This window comes from Prionailurus bengalensis, chromosome E4 (genome assembly GCF_016509475.1).
Source record: "Prionailurus bengalensis isolate Pbe53 chromosome E4, Fcat_Pben_1.1_paternal_pri, whole genome shotgun sequence".
Classification (NCBI taxonomy): domain Eukaryota; kingdom Metazoa; phylum Chordata; class Mammalia; order Carnivora; family Felidae; genus Prionailurus; species Prionailurus bengalensis.
This window is the reverse complement of record NC_057360.1, coordinates 10,377,827-10,398,038: the sequence shown is the minus strand read 5'-3', so window position 1 is coordinate 10,398,038 and position 20,212 is coordinate 10,377,827. Positions and strand designations below refer to the sequence as shown.

The 20,212-nt window shown below is 47.6% G+C and overlaps 1 protein-coding gene across 1 annotated transcript in view; it reads left to right on the top strand.

Moving 5' to 3' along the window:
- The window catches only part of ADCY10 (adenylate cyclase 10), a 74,140-nt gene that overhangs the window by 36,380 nt on the left and 17,548 nt on the right, over positions 1–20,212 (top strand). The window contains exons 18-25 of the mRNA XM_043567652.1: positions 684–820; positions 5,611–5,739; positions 6,956–7,234; positions 7,345–7,635; positions 16,580–16,649; positions 16,911–17,142; positions 19,096–19,203; positions 19,656–19,831. Of these exons, the coding sequence (XP_043423587.1) occupies positions 684–820; positions 5,611–5,739; positions 6,956–7,234; positions 7,345–7,635; positions 16,580–16,649; positions 16,911–17,142; positions 19,096–19,203; positions 19,656–19,831 (1,422 nt within the window). The remainder of the gene's footprint in view (positions 1–683; positions 821–5,610; positions 5,740–6,955; positions 7,235–7,344; positions 7,636–16,579; positions 16,650–16,910; positions 17,143–19,095; positions 19,204–19,655; positions 19,832–20,212) is intronic.

Below are 20,212 nucleotides of genomic sequence, written 5' to 3'. Positions count from 1 at the left end.
ATAAAGTCAGCAAGGGAAGCAAGACTGAGGATGTTCCTGATTATATAGTTTCGGCTTTGAAAAACATGTGAATGTTTTATGTAATTTTTAAGAATGAGGGACACCTGGGTGGCTCAGTTGGTTGAGTGTCCCGTGTCTTGATTTTGGCTCAGGTCATGATTCCAGAGTTGTGGGATCAAGCCCTATGTTGGGTTCCACACTGAGCGTGGAGCCTGCTTGGGATTCTCTCTCCCTCTGCACCTGCTGTCTCTCTATCTCTCTCTTCAAAATTGAAAGAAAGAAAAAGAAAGAAAGAAAGAAAGAAAGAAAGAAAGAAAGAAAGAAAGATGTAGAAAGCAACCCTTGGGGCTCTTGGGTGGCTCAGTTGGTTAAACGTCCAACTTTGGCTCAGGTCCTGGTCTCCCGGTTTGTGAGTTCAAGCCCCGCGTCGGGCTCTGTGCTGACACCTCAGAGCCTGGAGCCTGCTTCAGATTCTGTGTCTCCCCCTCTCTCTGCTCCTCCCCCACTCATACCCTGTGCCTCTCTCAAAATAAGCACGGAAAAAAAAAACCCAACCCTAGAAAAGGAAAACAAATGGAAACAAACAGAGAATATTATTTTCAAATGGTTAAAATGAGTCAAATATTTTTCCTTTGGAAAATATGGTTCGTTGGTGCAAACAGGTGGCCTTGTTCCCACTGCAGGTACCTAGTGGAGGGAAGCTGTGGGATCCCATTTTACTGTGAAGAATTGCTAAAAAACCTTGACCATCACAGGGTACTCATTTTCCAGCCAATGGAAGTGGAGGAAAAGACCAATATGACCTGGAATAACCTGTTCAGTAAGTCTCCCGGTGAAGGCTCTTTCTCTCTGTCCTCTGCAGAGAGGATGGCAGGAATGGCTTTTTCCACAGGCTGCATCCCGTAGGGTCAAGGGGACTGGGGAGGCAAGGAGTGTCAGCTCTGATATCTGAGATGGAGAGAGAACTTAACGTTGCCTGGGGCTCACTGAACGGAGGGAGACTGTGTGCCTCGGAAAGAACACAGAAAGAACACTGGGGAATCTTAAAGCCCAGAATCCACACGGAAGGGGATTTAGATGTTAGGTGGTGGGAGAAAATACCTTGTCTTTCAGAGTCTTCTAGCTCAAAGTGAATTGTCACCAGGTTTCCCATACTACAGACACGTACGGGAGGATGAAATCTGAGATCATGGCATAAAGGAGGCCGGTTGGAGTTTTTAAGAGAATAATTTTAACATCGGGAGGGGGAGAATAGGAAAAGGATGCATTCCAGAAAGTGGAGGATTAAAGCTTCTGTGAATAAGGAAAGGTCTGTGTGGGGAGTCGACAGGGATGAAAAAAATTCACATGTCGGACGCTAAACCCACTGAGCCACCCAAGGGCCCCTGTGGTTGTTGAATTCTTCTATATCCTGGGCCGTTTTCTGCCTAGCTGTCCTATCAATTGCTGAGGGAGAAATGTCGACGTCTGCAACTATAATTGTAGACTTGCCTATTTTTAATTCTATCAGCTTTTGCTTCACGTATTTTTTGTTCGGTGAATAAACGTTTAGGATTGCTAGGGGCGCCTGGGTGGCTCAGTGGGTTAAGCGGCCGACTTCGGCTCAGGTCCTGATCTCGCGGTCCGTGAGTTCGAGCCCCGCGTCGGGCTCTGTGCTGACAACTCAGAGCCTGGAGCCTGTTTCGGATTCTGTGTCTCCCTCTCTCTCTGACCCTCCCCCGTTCATGCTCTGTCTCTCCCTGTCTCAAAAATAAATAAACGTTAAAAAAAAAACCTTTAAAAAAAAAAAGGATTGCTATTTGTCTTGGTGAATTGACCCATTTATCATGATATGATATCCCTCTCTCTCTGTTAACTCTCTTTGCTCCAAAGTCTGCTTTGTCTGATATTACTATACCAGGTACTCCTGTTTTCTTTTGATCAATATTTGCATGATATATCTTTTCTATTATTTTACTTTCAGCTTGCCTATATCATAGTATATTTGAAGTGAATTCCTTGTATATAGCATGTAGGTAAGTATACTCAGGTTTATCTTTCAGTTAGTAGATTTAGACCATTTAGATTTAATGCAGTAATTGATATGTTAGGGCTTAAGTCTGCCATTTTATTTTTTTTAATTTTTTTTTTTAACGTTTATTTATTTTTGAGACAGAGAGAGACAGAGCATGAACAGGGCATGAACAGGGGAGGGGCAGAGAGACAGGAAGACACAGAATCCGAAACAGGCTCCAGGCTCCGAGCTGTCAGCACAGAGCCCGACGCGGGGCTTGAACTCACGGACCGTGAGATCATGACCTGAGCCGAAGTCGGACGCCTAACCGACCGAGCCACCCAGGCGCCCCATTAAGTCTGCCATTTTAAGAAAAGTTTCCTTTTCTCTCCCCATGTTACAGTTCTCGTTTTCCTGCCTCCCTTTGCTATTTGAGCATTCTTTAGAATTCTGATTTATCTACAGTATTTTTGAGGCTGTCTCTTTGTATAGATTTTTAATGATTGTTCTAGCTATTAGATCATATAGCATATGTTATCACAGCCTACTGGTATCACCCCGTTAACAGTTTGAGTTAAGATTAGAAACCGTACCCCTCGGGGTGCCTGGGTGGCTCAGTCGGTTGAGCGTCCGACTTCAGCTCAGGTCACGATCTCGCGGTCTGTGAGTTCGAGCCCCACGTCGGGCTCTGGGCTGATGGCTCAGAGCCTGGAGCCTGCTTCCGGTTCTGTGTCTCCCTCTCTCTCTGCCCCTCCCCCGTTCATGCTCTGTCTCTCTCTGTCTCAAAAATAAATAAACGTTTAAAAAAATTAAAAAAAAAGTCAGAATAGGCTTTTCTGGACAAAGTTATGTTAGGAGGGTAATGGATTTTCAGTTGGACAATGAATGCTACCGTCATTATTTTTAGGTAAGTCCATTACAATGATATATTGACCAGTGAGTTAATCAAAGACCGTATGTAAACATGAATACTACAGAGCAATACGGTTCCTGCCTCGTATATATTTGTTTATTTGTTCAACATTTATTCAGTGTCTGTGAAGACCCCTTTTCAAAAAAGGTGACTCTTCAAAGATCGTTCAGGGACGCCTGGGTGGCTCGGTTGGTTAAGCGTCTCACTTTGGTTCAGGTCGTGATCTCATGGTCCGTGAGTTCGAGCCCCACATCGGGCTCTGTGCTGACAGCTCAGAGCCTGGAGCCTGTTTCAGATTCTGTGTCTCCCTCTCCCTCTGCCCCTCCCCCGTTCGTGCTCTGTCTCTCTCTGTCTCAAAAATAAATAAACATTAAAAAAAAAAAAAAGAAAGCCTCCCTGACCTGCACCCTCTGTTACTGGGTTTATTTCATCAGACAGCTAAATCGCATGATGGCATTATCCTATTAATTTATTTATCTACTGTTCGTTGTCTCCCTGCCATTGTTGGAATTTAAGCGTTGGGAGGCAGGAAATCTGGGACACTTTTGAATCTTCAACCCTAGAACAATGCCCAGTACCCTGAGTTCAGTTGGTACGGGTTGTGTGATTGAAAGAACAGGTCTCACAGTTGCTAGGTCTTAGAAAGGGAAATGAACACGCGTAAAAGAGCACGGAGCGAGTCGTGCCCTTGAACCCCACTCTCCTGCTCCTAATGTACTCAAACACACTCGCACCGCCCCTCCCTGCTTCTGAACTCTTCCTGTCCCCCCCAACCACCCCTCAGCTGGTCTCCTATCCCTGGGTCTACTCCTGCGATGACAGCATTCTTCACGTTCCTTAGCCCTCTTCCTTGCTAGCTTGCGGCTCTGTCTCCCCAGGTGTTGGTCAGTTACTCATCTACTCCCTAGCTTCCGTGTGTGTGTGTGTGTGTGTGTGCGCTTCAACCACAGCCTCGCTCTGAATTCCAGACGGTGTATTCCCAATTGCCCATTGGATCATCTTCCAGACCCCCTCGAACTCCGCCTCCTTAAACCTAAATGCATCGCCCTCCCCCCCCCATACTGCACCTCCTCCTGTATTTCCCCGCTTGACTGCTGGCAACATTTATGTCTCAGCGCCATCACTACCTTGCTTAGACCCATTTCCTCCGTCTCGTTGGTGTGCCGCACAGTATCACTACCTAGTCCTACCCACCATCCCTTCTTGATCGCCCGTTGTTACCGTTTCTTACCCCGTCTTCCTTCTCCTGTTCTCTTGTTCCTCCCATACCCACTTCCAGGGTTACTTTCCTAAAAGTAGCTGGCGGATCACTACTCTCCCCTGTTCAGAAACCTGTGCTAGGTCCCCTTTATTTCGGAATAAAGTCCCAACTTCACAATGTGCCGTTCAGCGCCCTCCACACTCTGCTCCCAAACCGTCTCCCCGAATACATGTCCCACGGTAGCGCTCCAGCATCCCACACGCTAGGGTTCAGCTGTCCTGGTTTCCTTATACTCCCTGACTTGCCGAGTGCCCTGTGGCTTCTGTGCCTTTGCATTGATCACCCGTCTTCCAATGGAAAAGCCCTTCATCCTTCAAGATTCAATCAAAATACTTTCTCCTCCATGAAGCCTTTCTGAATCCAAGACTGAATCATTTTTTTCTTCTCCCTTCTCACGACATAGTACTCCTTGCTTTTTTAGCTATTAGGTGCCTCGTCCTGGCACGACGATTAGTTACTTACCTCTCTGTTTCTGTAGACTTTGAGCTCACGGAGGTTGGAAGCATGCATTGTTCACATTTATAGCCTTCACAGGCTATGGTGCACAAAGGGTCTGTACTGTATTGATAATGAACTCTCGATGGTCTTTGAGCCCACTCACCTGGCACCTGTTTACTGCCTGGAAAGTTAGCTCCTTGCGTACATATCTTATCTCTCCAGGAGACTGGAAACTTAGCTATGTTCACCTCCATATTTCCACATCACATATCGCCGTGCCTTACGATGAAGGTGTTATATGAATGGCTGAAGGGTAAGTCAGTAATGCATTTTAGAGTAGCAGGAGACAAAATTACTAAGCAAGTTTACGATCCAGCCTCACCATTTAAAAATTTTTAAGTTTATTTATTATTTTGAGAGACGAAGCAAGAGAGAAGGCAGGGGAGGGGCAGAGAGACAGAGGGAGAGAGAGAGAGAATCCCAAGCAGGCTCCGCACCATCAGCACAGAGCCCGACGTGGGGTTCAAACTCATTGAACCATGAGATCATGACCTGGACTGAGAGTCAGGCACTTAACGACTGAGTCACCACCACCCAGGCACCCCCAGCCTCACCATTTTAAACAATCTCTCTCTGATGAACATGCGGTGAGTCAAGTCGTCTCCCACAGAATGGGTTTGCATCTGAGCGTGGATATTTGAACGCGCGTGCAAATGTATGTCACCATGAGATACGTCCTGATAATCTTTGAATCAGATTGTTTGCAAACTGCATGTACCACAGAAGACTTCTGATAGTTACTGCCAATCCTTTGGGGGCTGCAGAACATTTTTGAATACATTTCGATTTTCACGTATGAGTTCGCTTCAACAGGATTCCAAAATATCTGGCGAGCCAACACACGTCTCTGCGTGCACTGTCGTAAGATCCCTCTTGACGTTTCTTGGAAAATCAAGATAACAGAAAAATGACTCTCAACTTTTCTCCCTTGTTCTCCCCCTGTAGAGAATTTTAGTAGGCCAACAGAGGAGCTAAATATTTTTACTCTCGGGAACGAGGAGGGAAACGAGGAAGTCTGTAACCTCGCTAGTGGTGTCATATTGAAAAACTTGTCACCTCCAGCATCATTAAAAGGTAAAGACAATTTGCGTGTTCGTTTTCCAGGACCTAGACTCCCCTTTTTCGTTCTCGAGGACAACTGCATAAAAGGGAGAAAGGAAGGTCATCATAGACTGATGACGTTTGTCTGTTTTGTGCTGCCCCGGGCAGTCGAAGTCTCCACGGTGGGCTTTGCCTCCCTGCTTCTAATTTGGAGAGTTACCTGCTCCCCTGTGCAATTTCTGGAAGCTGACGTGAACAAAGTTTTGTTCAACCGCATGAAAGAATGAAGCGTAATGCATTTTTCATTAAACCAACGCCACGTAATGAGAGAGAAAATCTAATCCTGTAGCTTTTGCTGCCATTTACTTTTAAAAGACATGACGAGCGTGGACTTTATATCCAAGCTCTGTTATTACTCTTTTAAAGAAAAATGGCTTTCAAGCAACGTTCTGATGTGACTTGGGCTCCAACCCATGCCATCTATAAATAACTGAAAAGGTTTTGAAGGGTGACCTAGGGACACCTCAAGGTCCTCAGTCTTCCCAAAGCATCATTTGTTTCTTGTGCTAGGTCTACCAAAGTAGGAAGGTGGACTGGCTTGCCTTCTACGGTGTTCTGTGGGCAAGTTGAGAAATGCAGATTTTGTCCCACTGCAGGTGATGTAATAGCAGGACATCCTGGTAGAAATGCTCGGGAAGCCATGTGACCGTGACACCTGGGCTTAGATGAGAAGCCGGGATTCGAGCTCAGAGCTCTCTGGCACTTGGTCGTGAGCATAGAGGCGGTAGTCATAGGCTGTCACAGGAAAGAAGGAGTCTCTGGGCAGGTGGAGAGGAGGCTTGCTGCTGGGAGGAGGGTGAGTCAGTGACGAGGACAGACAAGGGCCCGCTGGAGAAGCCAACCCAGCTCGTGGATGACAGGCTCTCACCTCCGACCACCGTGGCCCGCCATGACCTCCCCTCTCCTCACAAACCCCATCATGCTTTTGCTCCAGATCAGAACACCGCGACCTCAGTCTTATGTCGATCGGGCCATCATGCCGGGCGTGTTTCAGACGCCGGCACCTGCCTCTCTCGTACCCCCAGCGCATGCTGTCTGTGGTGTAGACACCAGGCAGATCCCTCATTTGGTTTCGCATGGCCGGGGTTGCGTGAAGCGAGCACAGTAGAGCAGGACGGCTGTCCACCCGTGGGCCGTATTTGCTCCGGACGAGTGACCGGTTCCCTACTGTGTGGCTTTTCACCTGCAGAAATCTCTCTGGTTCAGCTGGATAGCATGAGTCTCTCCCACCAGATGTTGGTGAGATGCGCGGCCATTATCGGCCTGACCTTCACCACGGAGCTGTTGTTCGAGGTTCTCCCTTGTTGGAACATGAAGATGATGATCAAGGCCCTGGCCACTCTGGTGGAATCCAACATCTTCGATTGCTTCCGGAACGGCAAGGAGCTCCGAATGGCTCTAAGACAGAACGCGGCCTCGTTTGAGGTCAACTATCGCTCCCTGTCTCTGCAGCCCAGCGAAGGGCTGGGTGAGTAGATCCGGGAGGCAACCCACATCTCCTCTTGGCCCGGTCAGAGGGCTGACGTGCGAGGTAGCGGGGCTGGGGGCGCTGATCCGCCGCCTTTCTGTTCGTCCCAGCCCGCGGTGAGGAGGAAGAGCTCCGCGAGCTGGAAAGCGAGGTGATCGAGTGCCACATCATCCGATTCTGCAGGCCTATGATGCAGAAGACGGCCTATGAGCTGTGGCTGAAGGACCAGAAGAAAGCCATGCACTTGAAGTGCGCCCGCTTTTTAGAGGAAAATGCCCACAGGTGTGACCACTGCCGAAGCGGCGACTTCATCCCCTGTCACCACTTCACGGTGGACATTCGGCTCAACACTTTGGACCTGGATACTATTAAGAAGATGGCCAAGTCCCGCGGATTTACAAGTAAGACTTACTTTATTCCCCGTTAGTTCCCACTACCCCTGGGGAGGGAGAGGGGGGCGCGGGGGCGGCCGAGTCCAGCGGGAACCGTCTTGCTGTGAGACTGTCAGAGGGGGTTTGGGGATCGGGACTCTGGTGAAACGGGGCGCAACCAGAGCTCAAAGGAAAATATCCAGAGGGATATTGCTGTGAAGCAAAAGTGAGAGAAAGTTACCATCCGATAGCACAAGTCAGCCACGCGATCTGGGGAAACACAGGTTTCAAGGGGCAAAAGGGACCAAGGACTCTGGTACCGTAGGCACGATGGATGTGAGGCCAAGGGTCACAACCCCAATTCCAGCCCCCCTCGTGGGTGACCAGGCAGAACTGGTGGGCTACATGTCTTAGCTAAAGCCTTGGTGACTGTGGCTAAACCCGGCGAGGAAACCAGAGGCTTAAAAGCGCAGGATTCCTATCTTTTGTGGATATTACACCCTGGGAAGAAATGTATGGAAAGTGCCCAGCACAGAGTAGCTACACAAGAAATATTTATTTATTTATTTTTAATGTTTATGTATTATTGTTGAGGGAGAGAGAGACAGAGCGCGAGTAGGGGAGGGGCAGAGAGAGAGGGAGACGGAGAATCCGAAGCAGGGTCCCGGCTCCGAGCTGTCAGCGCGGAGCCCGACGACGCGGGGCTCGAACTCAACAAGTATTGAGATCACGACCTGAGCTGAAGTGGGACGTCTAACTGACCGAGCCACCCAGGCGCCCCATAATCACCTTTAAGAAGGACTCGAGGGACCAGCTGGCAGCAGGCAATGGGTCAATCCGAGCGGTTGGTTTTAAGCAGGCTGCTAGCGTCGTCGGAGAAAGCAACTTCATTCATTTTGGGGGTTCTCTAATGTAACTCAGCAGCTTTGCTCCGGCGATTCTGTGACCAGAAAAAAAACTTCCAAAAAGTTTTACGACAGAAACAATGATCCCAAGACCCAGTGTCCCACACGCTTTCGATAGTACTTGTCGGGGACAAACACCTTGACTTAACTGTTCTCTTCAGTCATTGCCTCCATATACGAAATGGTGTGTTTATACAGCTTGTTTGAAACTCAAATTCTGACGTTATCTGTTTTCTTCCTACCGTGGCCAACAGATACAGCAGGCCAGGGTGAGGACTTACCGCTGTCCCGTTCCTCCTCAGGACCTCTCCCCCATTATCATTATCCCCGTACGTTGTCATCATTAGATAAATCCTTACGAAGACCGCATAAATGCTATTCATTACAGAACCAAGTAATATACTGTGAATACAGTTCTCTTTTTTTAAATTTTTTTACCTTCATTTATTTTTGAGAAACAGAGTGAGACCAAGCATGAGCGGGGGAGGGGCAGAGAGAGAAGGAGACACAGAATCCGAAGCAGGCTCCAGGCACAGAGCCCGACGCGGGGCTCGAACCCACGAACTGTGAGATCATGACCTGAGCCGAAGTCGGGCGCTCAACCGACTGAGCCACCCAGGCGCCCCTGTGAATACGGTTCTTAATGAAAGTTTATTTTTCCTCAAGTTTCTAGGATAATTTTTTTTTTTTTTTTTGCAACGTCTTCTTGATAATATCCTGTCTGTCGTGATTGGGTCCTCTGTTCATTACCCTTGAACCTTATGCCTGTAGATAATACCCGGTGAAGGACATACAGTTAACCCTTGAACAGCATGGGTTTGAACTGCGCAGATTCACTTCAGATTTTTTTCCAATAAATACAGTCCAGTACTACAAATGTATTTTCTCTTATAATTTTTTAAATAATATTTTCTTGGGCACCTGGGTGGCTCAGTCGGTAAGCGTCCGACTTCAGCTCAGGTCATGATCTCACGGTTTGTGAGTTCAAGTCCCGCATCGGGCTCTGTGCTGACAGCTCAGAGCCTGGAGCCTGCTTCGCATTCTGTGTCTCCCTCTCCCTCTGCTCCTGCTCCACTCACACTCTGTCTCTTTCTCAAAAATAAATAAACATTGGGGCGCCTGGGTGGCGCAGTCAGTTAAGCGTCCGACTTCAGCCAGGTCACGATCTCGCGGTCCATGAGTTCGAGCCCCGCATCAGGCTCTGGGCTGATGGCTCAGAGCCTGGAGCCTGCTTCCCCTTCTGTGTTTCCCTCTCTCTCTGCCCCTCCCCCGTTCATGCTCTGTCTCTCTCTGTCCCAAAAAATAAATAAACGTTGAAAAATAAATAAATAAATAAATAAACATTAAAAAATTTTTTTAAAAAAATAATATTTTCTTTCCTCTAGTACTTTATGGCAAGGCTACAGTATATAATACAGAAAACAGAAATATGGTAATCAGTTTTAGGTTATCAGTAAGGCTTCTTCTGGTCAGCAGTAGACTGTTAAGGTTTTGGCAAGTCAAAAGTCATGTGTGAATTTTCAACTGCTGGGGGTGGGGAGGGGTCGGTGTCCCAAAACCCTTGTGTTGTTCAAAGGTCAGCTGTAATTGGAAGAGGTTCAAAGACATGGCATTAGGTGTCGATTAGAGAGGGAGGAAGTTGATTCTCTTTTCAATTTTCTCTCTGTCCTCAAGTCCTTCTTGAACGCTGTTATTTTCATGAGTCTTGATCCCCAAAGATCTTTCTCCGGGGCTCCGTCCTTCAGGTCGCTCTGCCTACTTCATCAATGACCACTCCTCTTGCTCCTTTGTCTTCCAAACGTGTTGAAATCCCATCCACCAGGGGCACCTGGGTGGCTCAGTCGGTTGAGCGCCCCGACTCCGGCTCAGGTCATGATCTCACAGCTTGTGAGTTCGAGCCCCGCGACAGGCTTCAGATTCTGTGCCTCCCTCTCTCTCTGCCCCAACTCACTCGCGTTCTGTCTCTGTCTCTCTCAAAAACAAATAAACATTAAAAAAAAATTTTTTTAATAACAAAAATAATAAATTAAAAAAAAAGAGCATTCTCTCGTGGAGAAACAGACGATGGAGAAAAAAAAATTTAGTAAAGAAGTAAAATCTATAGGATGTCACAAGGGGTAAATCCCATCCCAAGGAAGAAAACTGAAAAGAATATTAGTTAGGGCCAGGGGGATTAGGAATGTAGAGCCAATAGGAAGCCTTCATTCAGAGGTGAGATTCCTAGAAAGATGAAGGAAGTGAGGGATTTTGTCTCGGGGTTGGTGAGGGAGAGCATCCAGGCAGGGGACAGACAGCACAAAGGCCCCAAGACAGGAATTGATCCCTTCTATTTTATACATTGTGGGTTTGTGCTTTTAAAATGTATTTTATTCTTGGGGCGCCTGGGTGGCGCAGTCGGTTAAGCGTCCGACTTCAGCCAGGTCACGATCTCGCGGTCCGTGAGTTCGAGCCCCGTGTCGCGTCGGGCTCTGGGCTGATGGCTCAGAGCCTGGAGCCTGTTTCGGATTCTGTGTCTCCCTCTCTCTCTGCCCCTCCCCCGTTCATGCTCTGTCTCTCTCTGTCCCAAAAATAAATAAACGTTGAAGAAAAAAATTAAAAAATAAAATAAAATAAAATGTATTTTATTCTCATTTTAATGGGGTAAAATTGTCGTAGACCCGGAGGTACAGGAGAGAAACAAAAGAGTTCAATCTGTCACCTTGAAGCTGAGGTCTTATTTCCAGGTCTTTGAAACCCCGAGATGAGCAAGTGGTATCTTGGCTTTTCTCCCTCTGAGAACCTACAAGCATTTTGTGTATATTTTTTCCTTAAAAAAAAATTTTTTTTTTAATCTTTATTTGTTTTTGAGAGAGAGACAGCATGTGAGCAGGGGAAGAGCAGAGAGAGAGGGGGACACAGAATCCGAAGCAGGCTCCAGGCCCTGAGGTGTCAGCCCAGAGCCCGAGGCGGGGCTCGAACTCACAAACTGTGAGATCACGACCTGAGCCGAAGTCGGAAGCTCAACCGACTGAGCCGCCCAGGCGCCCCTATGTTTTTTCCTCTCGATTTTGACAGCTTCTCTTTGAAGTAGGGAACTTTTAATAAAATATTTCCTTCATATATGAAGAAAATTGAGAACAATAAATAATATGATTCACCTGAGGGGTAGACGATATAACGACAAAAACCATATCTTGTATTCCCCAACTTTATTTCTTCTTTTTAAAGTTTTTTCATTTTTGTTTATTTATTTTGAGAGGGAGAGAGCACGCACATGCATAGAGTTGGGGAGGAGCAGAGAGAGAGAGAGAGAGAGAGAGAGAGAGAGAGAGAGGAGAGAATCCCAAGTAGGCCCCACACTGTCAGGAGAGCCCCGCCTGGGGCTTGAACTCACTCACTGTGAAATCACCTGAGCCAAAATCAGCAAGTCAGATGCTCAACCGACTGAGCCACCAGGCACCCCTCCCCAACTTTGTTTCCTTTTCTAGCCAATGTTGCTTGTCTCTGCATCTGCTTCTATCACTATTACAATTTGAAACATAAAAAAATAGATGTTAGGGCGCCTGGGTGGTTCAGTCTGTTAAGCGTCCAACTCTTGACTTCAGCAGTCATGATCTCACAGTTTGTGAGATCAAGCCCCATGTTGGGCTCTGTGCTAGCAGCACGGAACCTGCTTAGAATTCTCTCCCTCTCTCTCTCTCTGTCCCCCATGTGTGTGGGGGGCAAAATAAATAAACTTTAAATAGAGTTTCTCTCAAAATAAATAAACTTTAAAAATTAAATAAAATAAACTTTAAATAAAGTTTCTCTCAAAATAAATAAACTTTAAAAATATATGTGTGTGTGTGTGTGTGTGTGTGTGTGTAGATGTTGATGGAGGAATAGCATTTTATTTTTCTTTTTTATGTTTTTCAACAAATGTGCATTTTATTCAGCAAATATTTATTGAGTATCTACTATGTGCTAGGCAGTGATCTAAGTACCAGGGGTATCATGCCACAAATGACAGATGTGTGGTGCGCCTGAGTGGCTCAGTCAGTTAAATGTCCGACCTGAGCTCAGGTCATGATCTCCTGGTTTGTGAGTTCGAGCCCCGCGTCGGGCTCTGTGCTGACAGCTTAGAGCCTGGAGCCTGCTTTGGATTCTGTGTCTCCCTCTCTCTCTGCCCCTCCCCCACTCATGCTCTGTCTCTCTCTGCCTCAAAAATAAATAAACACTAAAAAACAATTTTTTTTATTTTTATTTATTTATTTTTTTTTAAATTTTTTTTAACGTTTATTTTTGAGACAGAGAGAGACAGAGCATGAACGGGGGAGGGTCACAGAGAGAGGGAGGCACAGAATCTGAAACAGGCTCCAGGCTCTGAGCTGTCAGCACAGAGCCCGACGCGGGGCTCAAACCCACGGACCATGAGATCATGACCTGAGCTGAAGTCGGACACTTAACCGACCGAGCCACCCAGGCGCCCCGAAAAAACAATTTTTTTTAAATAAGATAAAAATGAGAGACATGTGTCTACTCTCATATATTTGAATTTTCATTAAGTCTGATGATAGACAATAAACAGATTAATTAATAAAACCATCAAAGGTCCTTACAGGCCTTGATAAATAGTCTGAATTTTCTTTTAAGGGAGTTGGAACACACTGGAGATGAATTAAAATTAGAATTAGTATGGGATGTATGTAACAAGGACCCAGGTGGCATGACCTAAATTTATTTACGGTTAAATTTATTTCTCTCTCATGTAAAATGTTTGTCTCATCTCTGGGACTCGTATAAAGGCTTCATGATCTTCAGAAACTCTTGGTCCACAAATGGCTGCTGGAGCTCCAACCATCATGTTTGCATTTAAGACTAGAGGAAGAGAAACCAAAAGAAATGAAAAGGATGCCCATGCCCTTTTAAGGACTCTTCTAGAAGTCCTACTGAGAACTTACATGGCTCTATCCCGTTGCAAGGAAGTAGCTGCCCTGAGTAGAATTGAGTTCTATTAGTAAGGAGAAAAGGGAAAATGGAGTTGAGATGGGAAAGCAACAGTTTCTGCCACAGAAATCTGAGTCATGTTTTTAAAAACTTGTTCTGAAAAAAATTAAAGTAAATAAATAAAAACGTATTCTGCCTTCTCTGTAGAAAACAGATTAAGGGGATAGGACTAGAAGGGAGATCAATTTTTCATACTTGTCCGCATAAAATTTGGTGGTGGACTAGGGCAGCACTTTAGTAAAGAAGTGTTTAGTAAACACTTCAGGTGTGTTTTGAGGTAAAGTTAATGGGACCTCCTGTTGGGCTAAATGGGGAATAAGGAAAAGAAAAGAATCAAGAACACTGCCTAGGTTTTTTGCCTTGAGAAAGCGGATATATGGCACTGAGACTTAGTAAGATCAGGAAAACGTAGGTGGGTATAGGCTTATGGAAGAGAGATTCAAGAGTTCTGTTTGGATCATGTTAAATTTTTTTAATTAAAAAAAATTTTTTTTAATGTTAATTTATTTTTGAGACAGAGAGAGACAGAGCATGAGTGGGGGAGGGGCAGAGAGAGAGGGAGACACAGAATCCAAAGCGGACTCCAGGCTCTGAGCTGTCAGCACAGAGCCCGATGCGGGGCTCGAACCCACAAACCCTGAGATCACGACCTGAGCCGAAGTCAGGCGCCTAACCGACTGAGCCACCTGGGCACCCCAGATCATATTAATTTTTAAATGCCTGTTAGGCATTCAGACAAAAGTTGCCAAGGGAGCATCTGGGTATATGAGCCTGTACTTAAGGGGAGATGTCCGGGTTTAGAGATTAAAAAATTGAAAGTCATTGGCATATGCATGGAATTTATAGTCGTGGGCAGACGACATTACCCAGGAAAAATTTGTATAGAGAAAGGGGCCGGGGACCAAACCGAAGCTTACCAATGTTGCCGGAGGAGTAGGAGCCAGCAAAGTGGGCAGCCAGTGAAGAAAGCAACCAGGGGAATGGTTGTTCCAAAAGCTGGCGAAAACAGGGAGCGAGCGGTCAGCTGTATTTAGTGCTGCGGAGAGACGTGATAAGATGTAGACAAATACGTGACCTTTGGTTCTGGCCGCCTGGCGGCCACCGGCAGCCACCGGTAACCTCCACGAGAACCGTTTTAGAGGAGTACAAGGAAAGAGGCCTAATTCCATTTACTCAGCTCTCGGTCGCTAGAAATACACCCAACTGGCAACGTAGGAGGAGAGGTGGGCAAATTCTTCCTTACACGGTGTGAAAAGGATTGTGACCGAGGTCGGCACAGGGCACCCGTGAGTTGGGACACTAGATCTACGGTTGGGACACTAGATCTACGGCTTGGGACACTAGATCTACGGTTGGGACACTAGATCTACGGTTGGGACACTAGATCTACGGCTTGGGACACTAGATCTACGGTTGGGACACTAGATCTACGGCTTGGGACACTAGATCTACGGTTGGGACACTAGATCTACGGCTTGGGACACTAGATCTACGGCTTGGGACACTAGATCTACGGTTGGGACACTAGATCTACGGCTTGGGACACTAGATCTACGGTTGGGACACTAGATCTATGGCGACAAGGGCACAGAAGGCTTTTCAAAGGAAGGTGATGACTAGGGGCTTACACTGCATTGTTAGAAATCAGAAGATAATAGTGGAAGTTCGTGGGGGTCCGGAGCCGATGGCCAAGAAAGAATTCTTGAAGACATTCATGGTGCGAAAAGATGATTTCAAAGCACGGGGACAGGACCTCTGGGCAGAAAGAGCTGCCCCGGGACCATGAGGAGAGACTGGTTACATACTATGGGGATGGGGGCAGGGGTAAAGTCCAGGGGAAGTTTCCGATGACATTTCCATATGCTAAAGGCAACTCACAGGACACGGGAGGCCTAGCTATTGTCAGACTGAGGTTGTTTTTCCCTCTAGCGAAGCTTTAGCGTTAAGACAGTGGTGAGCTCCCCCCGGAGAAACTGCCGGCCTCAGGTATGTGTCGGTGGGCTGCAGGTGATAGGGAACTTTAATTTTATCTGCCATTTCCTTCTGCCTTTGTCCCCCGCGTCCTGTAGACTGATGCATTTCCTTTGGGGCCAGGAGACCTAGGTGCTGGTCTTATTTCATCCCTAACAGATGATCTGAGACAAGTCCCTTCCCCTCTCTAGGGTTCCTCCTTCCTCCTACAGGGAGACGTGGCTACATCCAATCATCCTCATTTGTTTTCTGTTTTAAGATCATTACGGAAGTCTCCACTCTCCTGGAGTCTGGATAGACGGAAGCTTTTTAAATTCAAGGTTGTCTGCCTTCGGGGTATACATTTCAATGTCTACGCTTCTCCACTACAGACAGATTGTTAATTAATCGTTTTAGTTGCTGCAGGATAAATTCGTTAAGATACGATCATCATCTATAATAAACCCCAACATTTCAGCGCCTTAACACTGTCGGGGCCAAGGGCAATTCACCCCAAGATGGCCCACTTTGACATGAACATTATTTTGAGTTAAAAGCAATCTAAACCCAGCAGGTTGGGAAAAGGCTCTTCACCAGGCCCTCAACTAACTGCCCGCTTTAACAGGAAGAGAGCTATCAACGGAGATTCTTCCTTATCTGCATAACAGGGCAACTTTTGTTTTCCAAACACAGCAAACCGTCTTTCCCCTCCTTTGTACCCTCAGACCCCTAGCCTTCTCCTTAGCTCACAGAAGGCTCACGTTGCCTCACTGTCTTTAAAATTTCCATCCGGGTGGGTTCCCTACGTGCACGCCAGTAATTTGAAAGCCAGGGACCCAGGTTCCTTCCGTTTGGCCCTTTTGCTGTCCCTTAGCGTCTCACGATTATTTGCTTTCCTGTGGAAGGAAAGGGTGGAGGCGACACCAAACCATCTCAGCTCAGAGGCACCCGATATTACTTCTGCCATCACTCCATTTTAAATTAATCTATGCAGATTCACCTAAGATGAAACGGAGACTGGCTGGGAAATGTAGTTCCTGGCAGGTCAGCAAGTATGTAGTGAGAGAGGAACAAGTCTTGGATGGACGCCAGACATTTCTGCCACACGGAACATTTCGCGACCCAGACGACTCATTTGTTTGTTTATTTTCTAGCCGAAGAAGAGATCACCTTCTCCAAAATAGAGGCCCCTAAGAAATCTGAGCTATTTGCTGAAAACCTCAGGTACGGGCGTATGTAACTGTCCAGGAGGTAGGGCATAGACCGTTGTCACTGAGTTCAGGATCGTTGGGTCAGTTCTCGGGACCTCTCAGGTGCGAGTGCGGAAGTGTCGGCGTGTGTGTGTGTCTGGTGAGTTCCGTCCGCAGCATCTACGGTAGGTAGGTCTTCTTGTCTTGCTCTTTGCTTCATTGTTAAAGACAGTTTCCTATCAAAAGCTCAGCGTGCCTCTAAGTTACGACTCCTATTTATTTCTCATTTGGACAGTCCTGAAGAAATAAAAGAAAAGATCTTGAGTTTCTTCGACATCGTTATAACAAAAATGAGGACATCCGAGGAAGACATCATCCCTCTGGAGTCTTGCCAGTGTGAGGAGATCCTAGAGATGGTCATCATGCCTCTGGCCCACCATTTTGTGGCCTTGGGAGAAAACAACAAAGCCTTATATTACTTTCTAGAAATTGCATCCGCTTATCTCATCTTGGGTGATAATTACATGGTAAGGTGTTCCAACCCAGATCTCCGCCCACCCCACCCCCTCCCCCTCCCAACCGAGCCTGAGACCGCAGAGCCTGCCGGGAAATTCAAGGGGCTTTTTGAATTACTGCAGGCTCTTGATTTCCTGCCAGCACCTCTTTCCTCTGAAAATCAGGAGGGAAAGGACCTGAGATTGAAAAATGAAAATGAGAACCAAGGAGCTCGCCCACTTTGGTCTTTGCGGGACTTGCGTTACATTATCACACATCCCTTTAGACCCAACGCTGTGGTGTCTCTCCAGGATAGTTGTAAATAACAGTCTAGGGCAACACACCCCCTGAAGCGTGGGGATGTGATGCGTGTGTAATGAAATAAAGAGAATTCGCTCTTCAGTGACTTGGGAAGCACCGAGCCGCATCAGGCCAAATAGGTTTCTTTACCGCAGATATTTCCGGGCGTTACCATGTCAGGATACGCGGAAAACTCCCAGAGGGTCAGGCCGGTTCTGGGGCACACTGCGTTTCTCAAACTTCTTGGAACCTTAGATCTCTTTTCATAGAGCAGCTGGCTAGACGAACATTCCATAAACTCACTTCAGGAAATGCCCCTCTGACTCAGCCAGCTTCAGAAAGAGCTTCACGTACCTGAGCAGACATGCCTGCAGGTCAAGTCCACGCTGCTGGTCTGTTCCACATTTATGGCTGCTTCTGATCACAGCAGCCTAATCGACCCTCGAACCTGAGATGTTTGTAAAATGTAAAAATTAATCATTAAGAATGTTAGTAAGCCCCAGTGCTCTCAGGATTTATGTTAAAGATGAAAGTCCCCAGGCATATTATGTGTGTATATATATATATATACATATAGATACATATATCTACATATATATACATGTACATATACATGTACATGTATATACATATATATACATATATACACATATATATATGCAGCATCAAAAAAATGCATCAAAAAAATTTTTAATGTTTATTTTTGAGAGACAGAGCACGAGTGGGAGAGGGGGAGAGAAAGAGGGAGACACAGAATCTGAAGCAGGCTCCAGGCTCTGAGCTGTCAGCCCAGAGCTCGACACGGGGCTTGAACCCACAGACTGCAAGGTCATTACCTGAGCCGAAGTCGGACACCGAACCAACCGAGCTTCCCAGGAGCCCCTATGGAATGCATTTTTATATATATTTATAGATGATAGGTAGATAGATAGATGATGATGATAATGTTTGATAGATACATAGATACATAGAGAAAAGGGGGTTATGGCCAGTGAGTCCCAGGAAGAGAAGGGTTTAGGTAGCCCGGGGAGCCATTTGCCAACTCTGTGCAATACCCTCTTTTCAATCAGCAGGGAATAGGAATAGTCAGAAAGGCAATGACTGGACGCAGAGCCCAGGTACAAGGTACCCAGAATGTGCCATTGGTAGCCTCTCTCCCATCAAAAAAAATCTGGTAGGACCAGGGCTGGTGGCCAACTCATGTGTGCCTCTCTCCTGCCTCCCATTCAAACCCCTTTGGCTGTAGGAGACTTGAGGATACTGCCTTCCTTTATTTTATTCTTCAACTGTGCCCTTGACTTGGCACTCACAGGTACCAAGGCTGTCCCGTCTAACGATGTGATAGAAGGCTTAATTAAAATGTGGTGGGGGTTGTTGCTCAGGGCCTTCCCCGTCCCTTCCAAAGATGGCCCTGGCAAAGGACAGGACGGGGGGGGGGGGGGGGGGTCCTAACTCATTCCCAAGGTAGAGACCAGCTCCTTGTGGATGTGGGGGGTGCCATGGGGGAAGGGGGTGGGTACATTGTTGGAAATCGGGCCATGGAATTACTCAGCGGAGGAAGCTGCCCAGATTCATCCCTCGGAGTGAGCGAGCCCGGGGACAAAGAGGGGCCCGGAGAGGCTGGCCGGCGGGCCCCTGCGGCCATCCCGCCGACCCGCCCCTCTGTGTCCCTGTGCCGGCTGCAGGCCTACATCTATTTGAACGAGGGGGAGAGGCTGCTGAGGACGCTCAAGAAAGACAAGTCCTGGAGTCACACTTTTGAGTCCGCCACCTTTCACAGCCTCAAAGGCGAGGTAAGAAGCCACGGGAAACACGAGCACGTGTTCTTCGTCCCTGGGGCGCTGCGGAGAAGCGGCACAGGTCAGCCCTGTACCTCCCGGCCGGCCGGTCCTCGCGCTTCTCACCCCTCCGCGCCCTCGCTTGCCAGCCAGGTCTCCCTTGACCTTGTGGTTGACGTCTTTACGAAATGCTTTTTTAACGGACCGGGGCGGGTGAACACTTTCTCGGCGGCCGATGACGCACAGCAAAGACGCGATGAGACCTCCGGTCCCTCAGCCACCCATCGTTCCAGGCATACATTTGTAAACATTTACGGTTCTGCCAGGGCGGGTTGTGTTCCTGGGCCTTCAGTTTGCCGTTTTGTTAAGAATCCCCCAAATCCGTGTCGTTGGAACTTGCCGATGAAGTCCAGGATCCCTGCTCTTTCTCCTTCCTCCCCCCGCCCCCCTCCCCTTGTCCCCTGCAGGTCTGTTTCAACATGGGCCAGATGGTGCTTGCCAAGAAAATGCTGCGGAAGGCCCTGAAGCTTCTCCACCGAATCTTTCCTTACAACTTAATCTCCCTGTTTCTCCAGACCCATGTTGAGAAAAACAGACACTTTTACTACCTGAATCAACAGGCCCAAGAGAGCGCACCTCCAGGGTAAGGGAAGGAGCTGGGAACAGCCGAAGGTCTCACTCCGCAGAGGGAGAGACCTGCACATACTCCATCAGCGCCCAACGCCTGGGCCTCTAGGGGGCGCCAGAAGGCCGGGTGGCTCTGACCTAGCTCACTGGTGCGGGCAGAGCCAGTAGGGGGAGGGCCTCCCAGGACAGGGCGGGGTGGCCCTGGAATATTTCACAGCAGCTTTTGTGAAAGGGAATTCAAGTGACAGAAACACCAGGAAGCCCTTTGCCAAGTGCCCTGCCCTGCTCGGTCCCATCAGTGCCTCCGTGGAAGCTGCAAGCTCCCGGGGCCTCTGTCACAAGCCCTCTTCCATCCAGGAGGTACAGCCCTGGGTACTGTCCCTGCCCAAAACTAAAA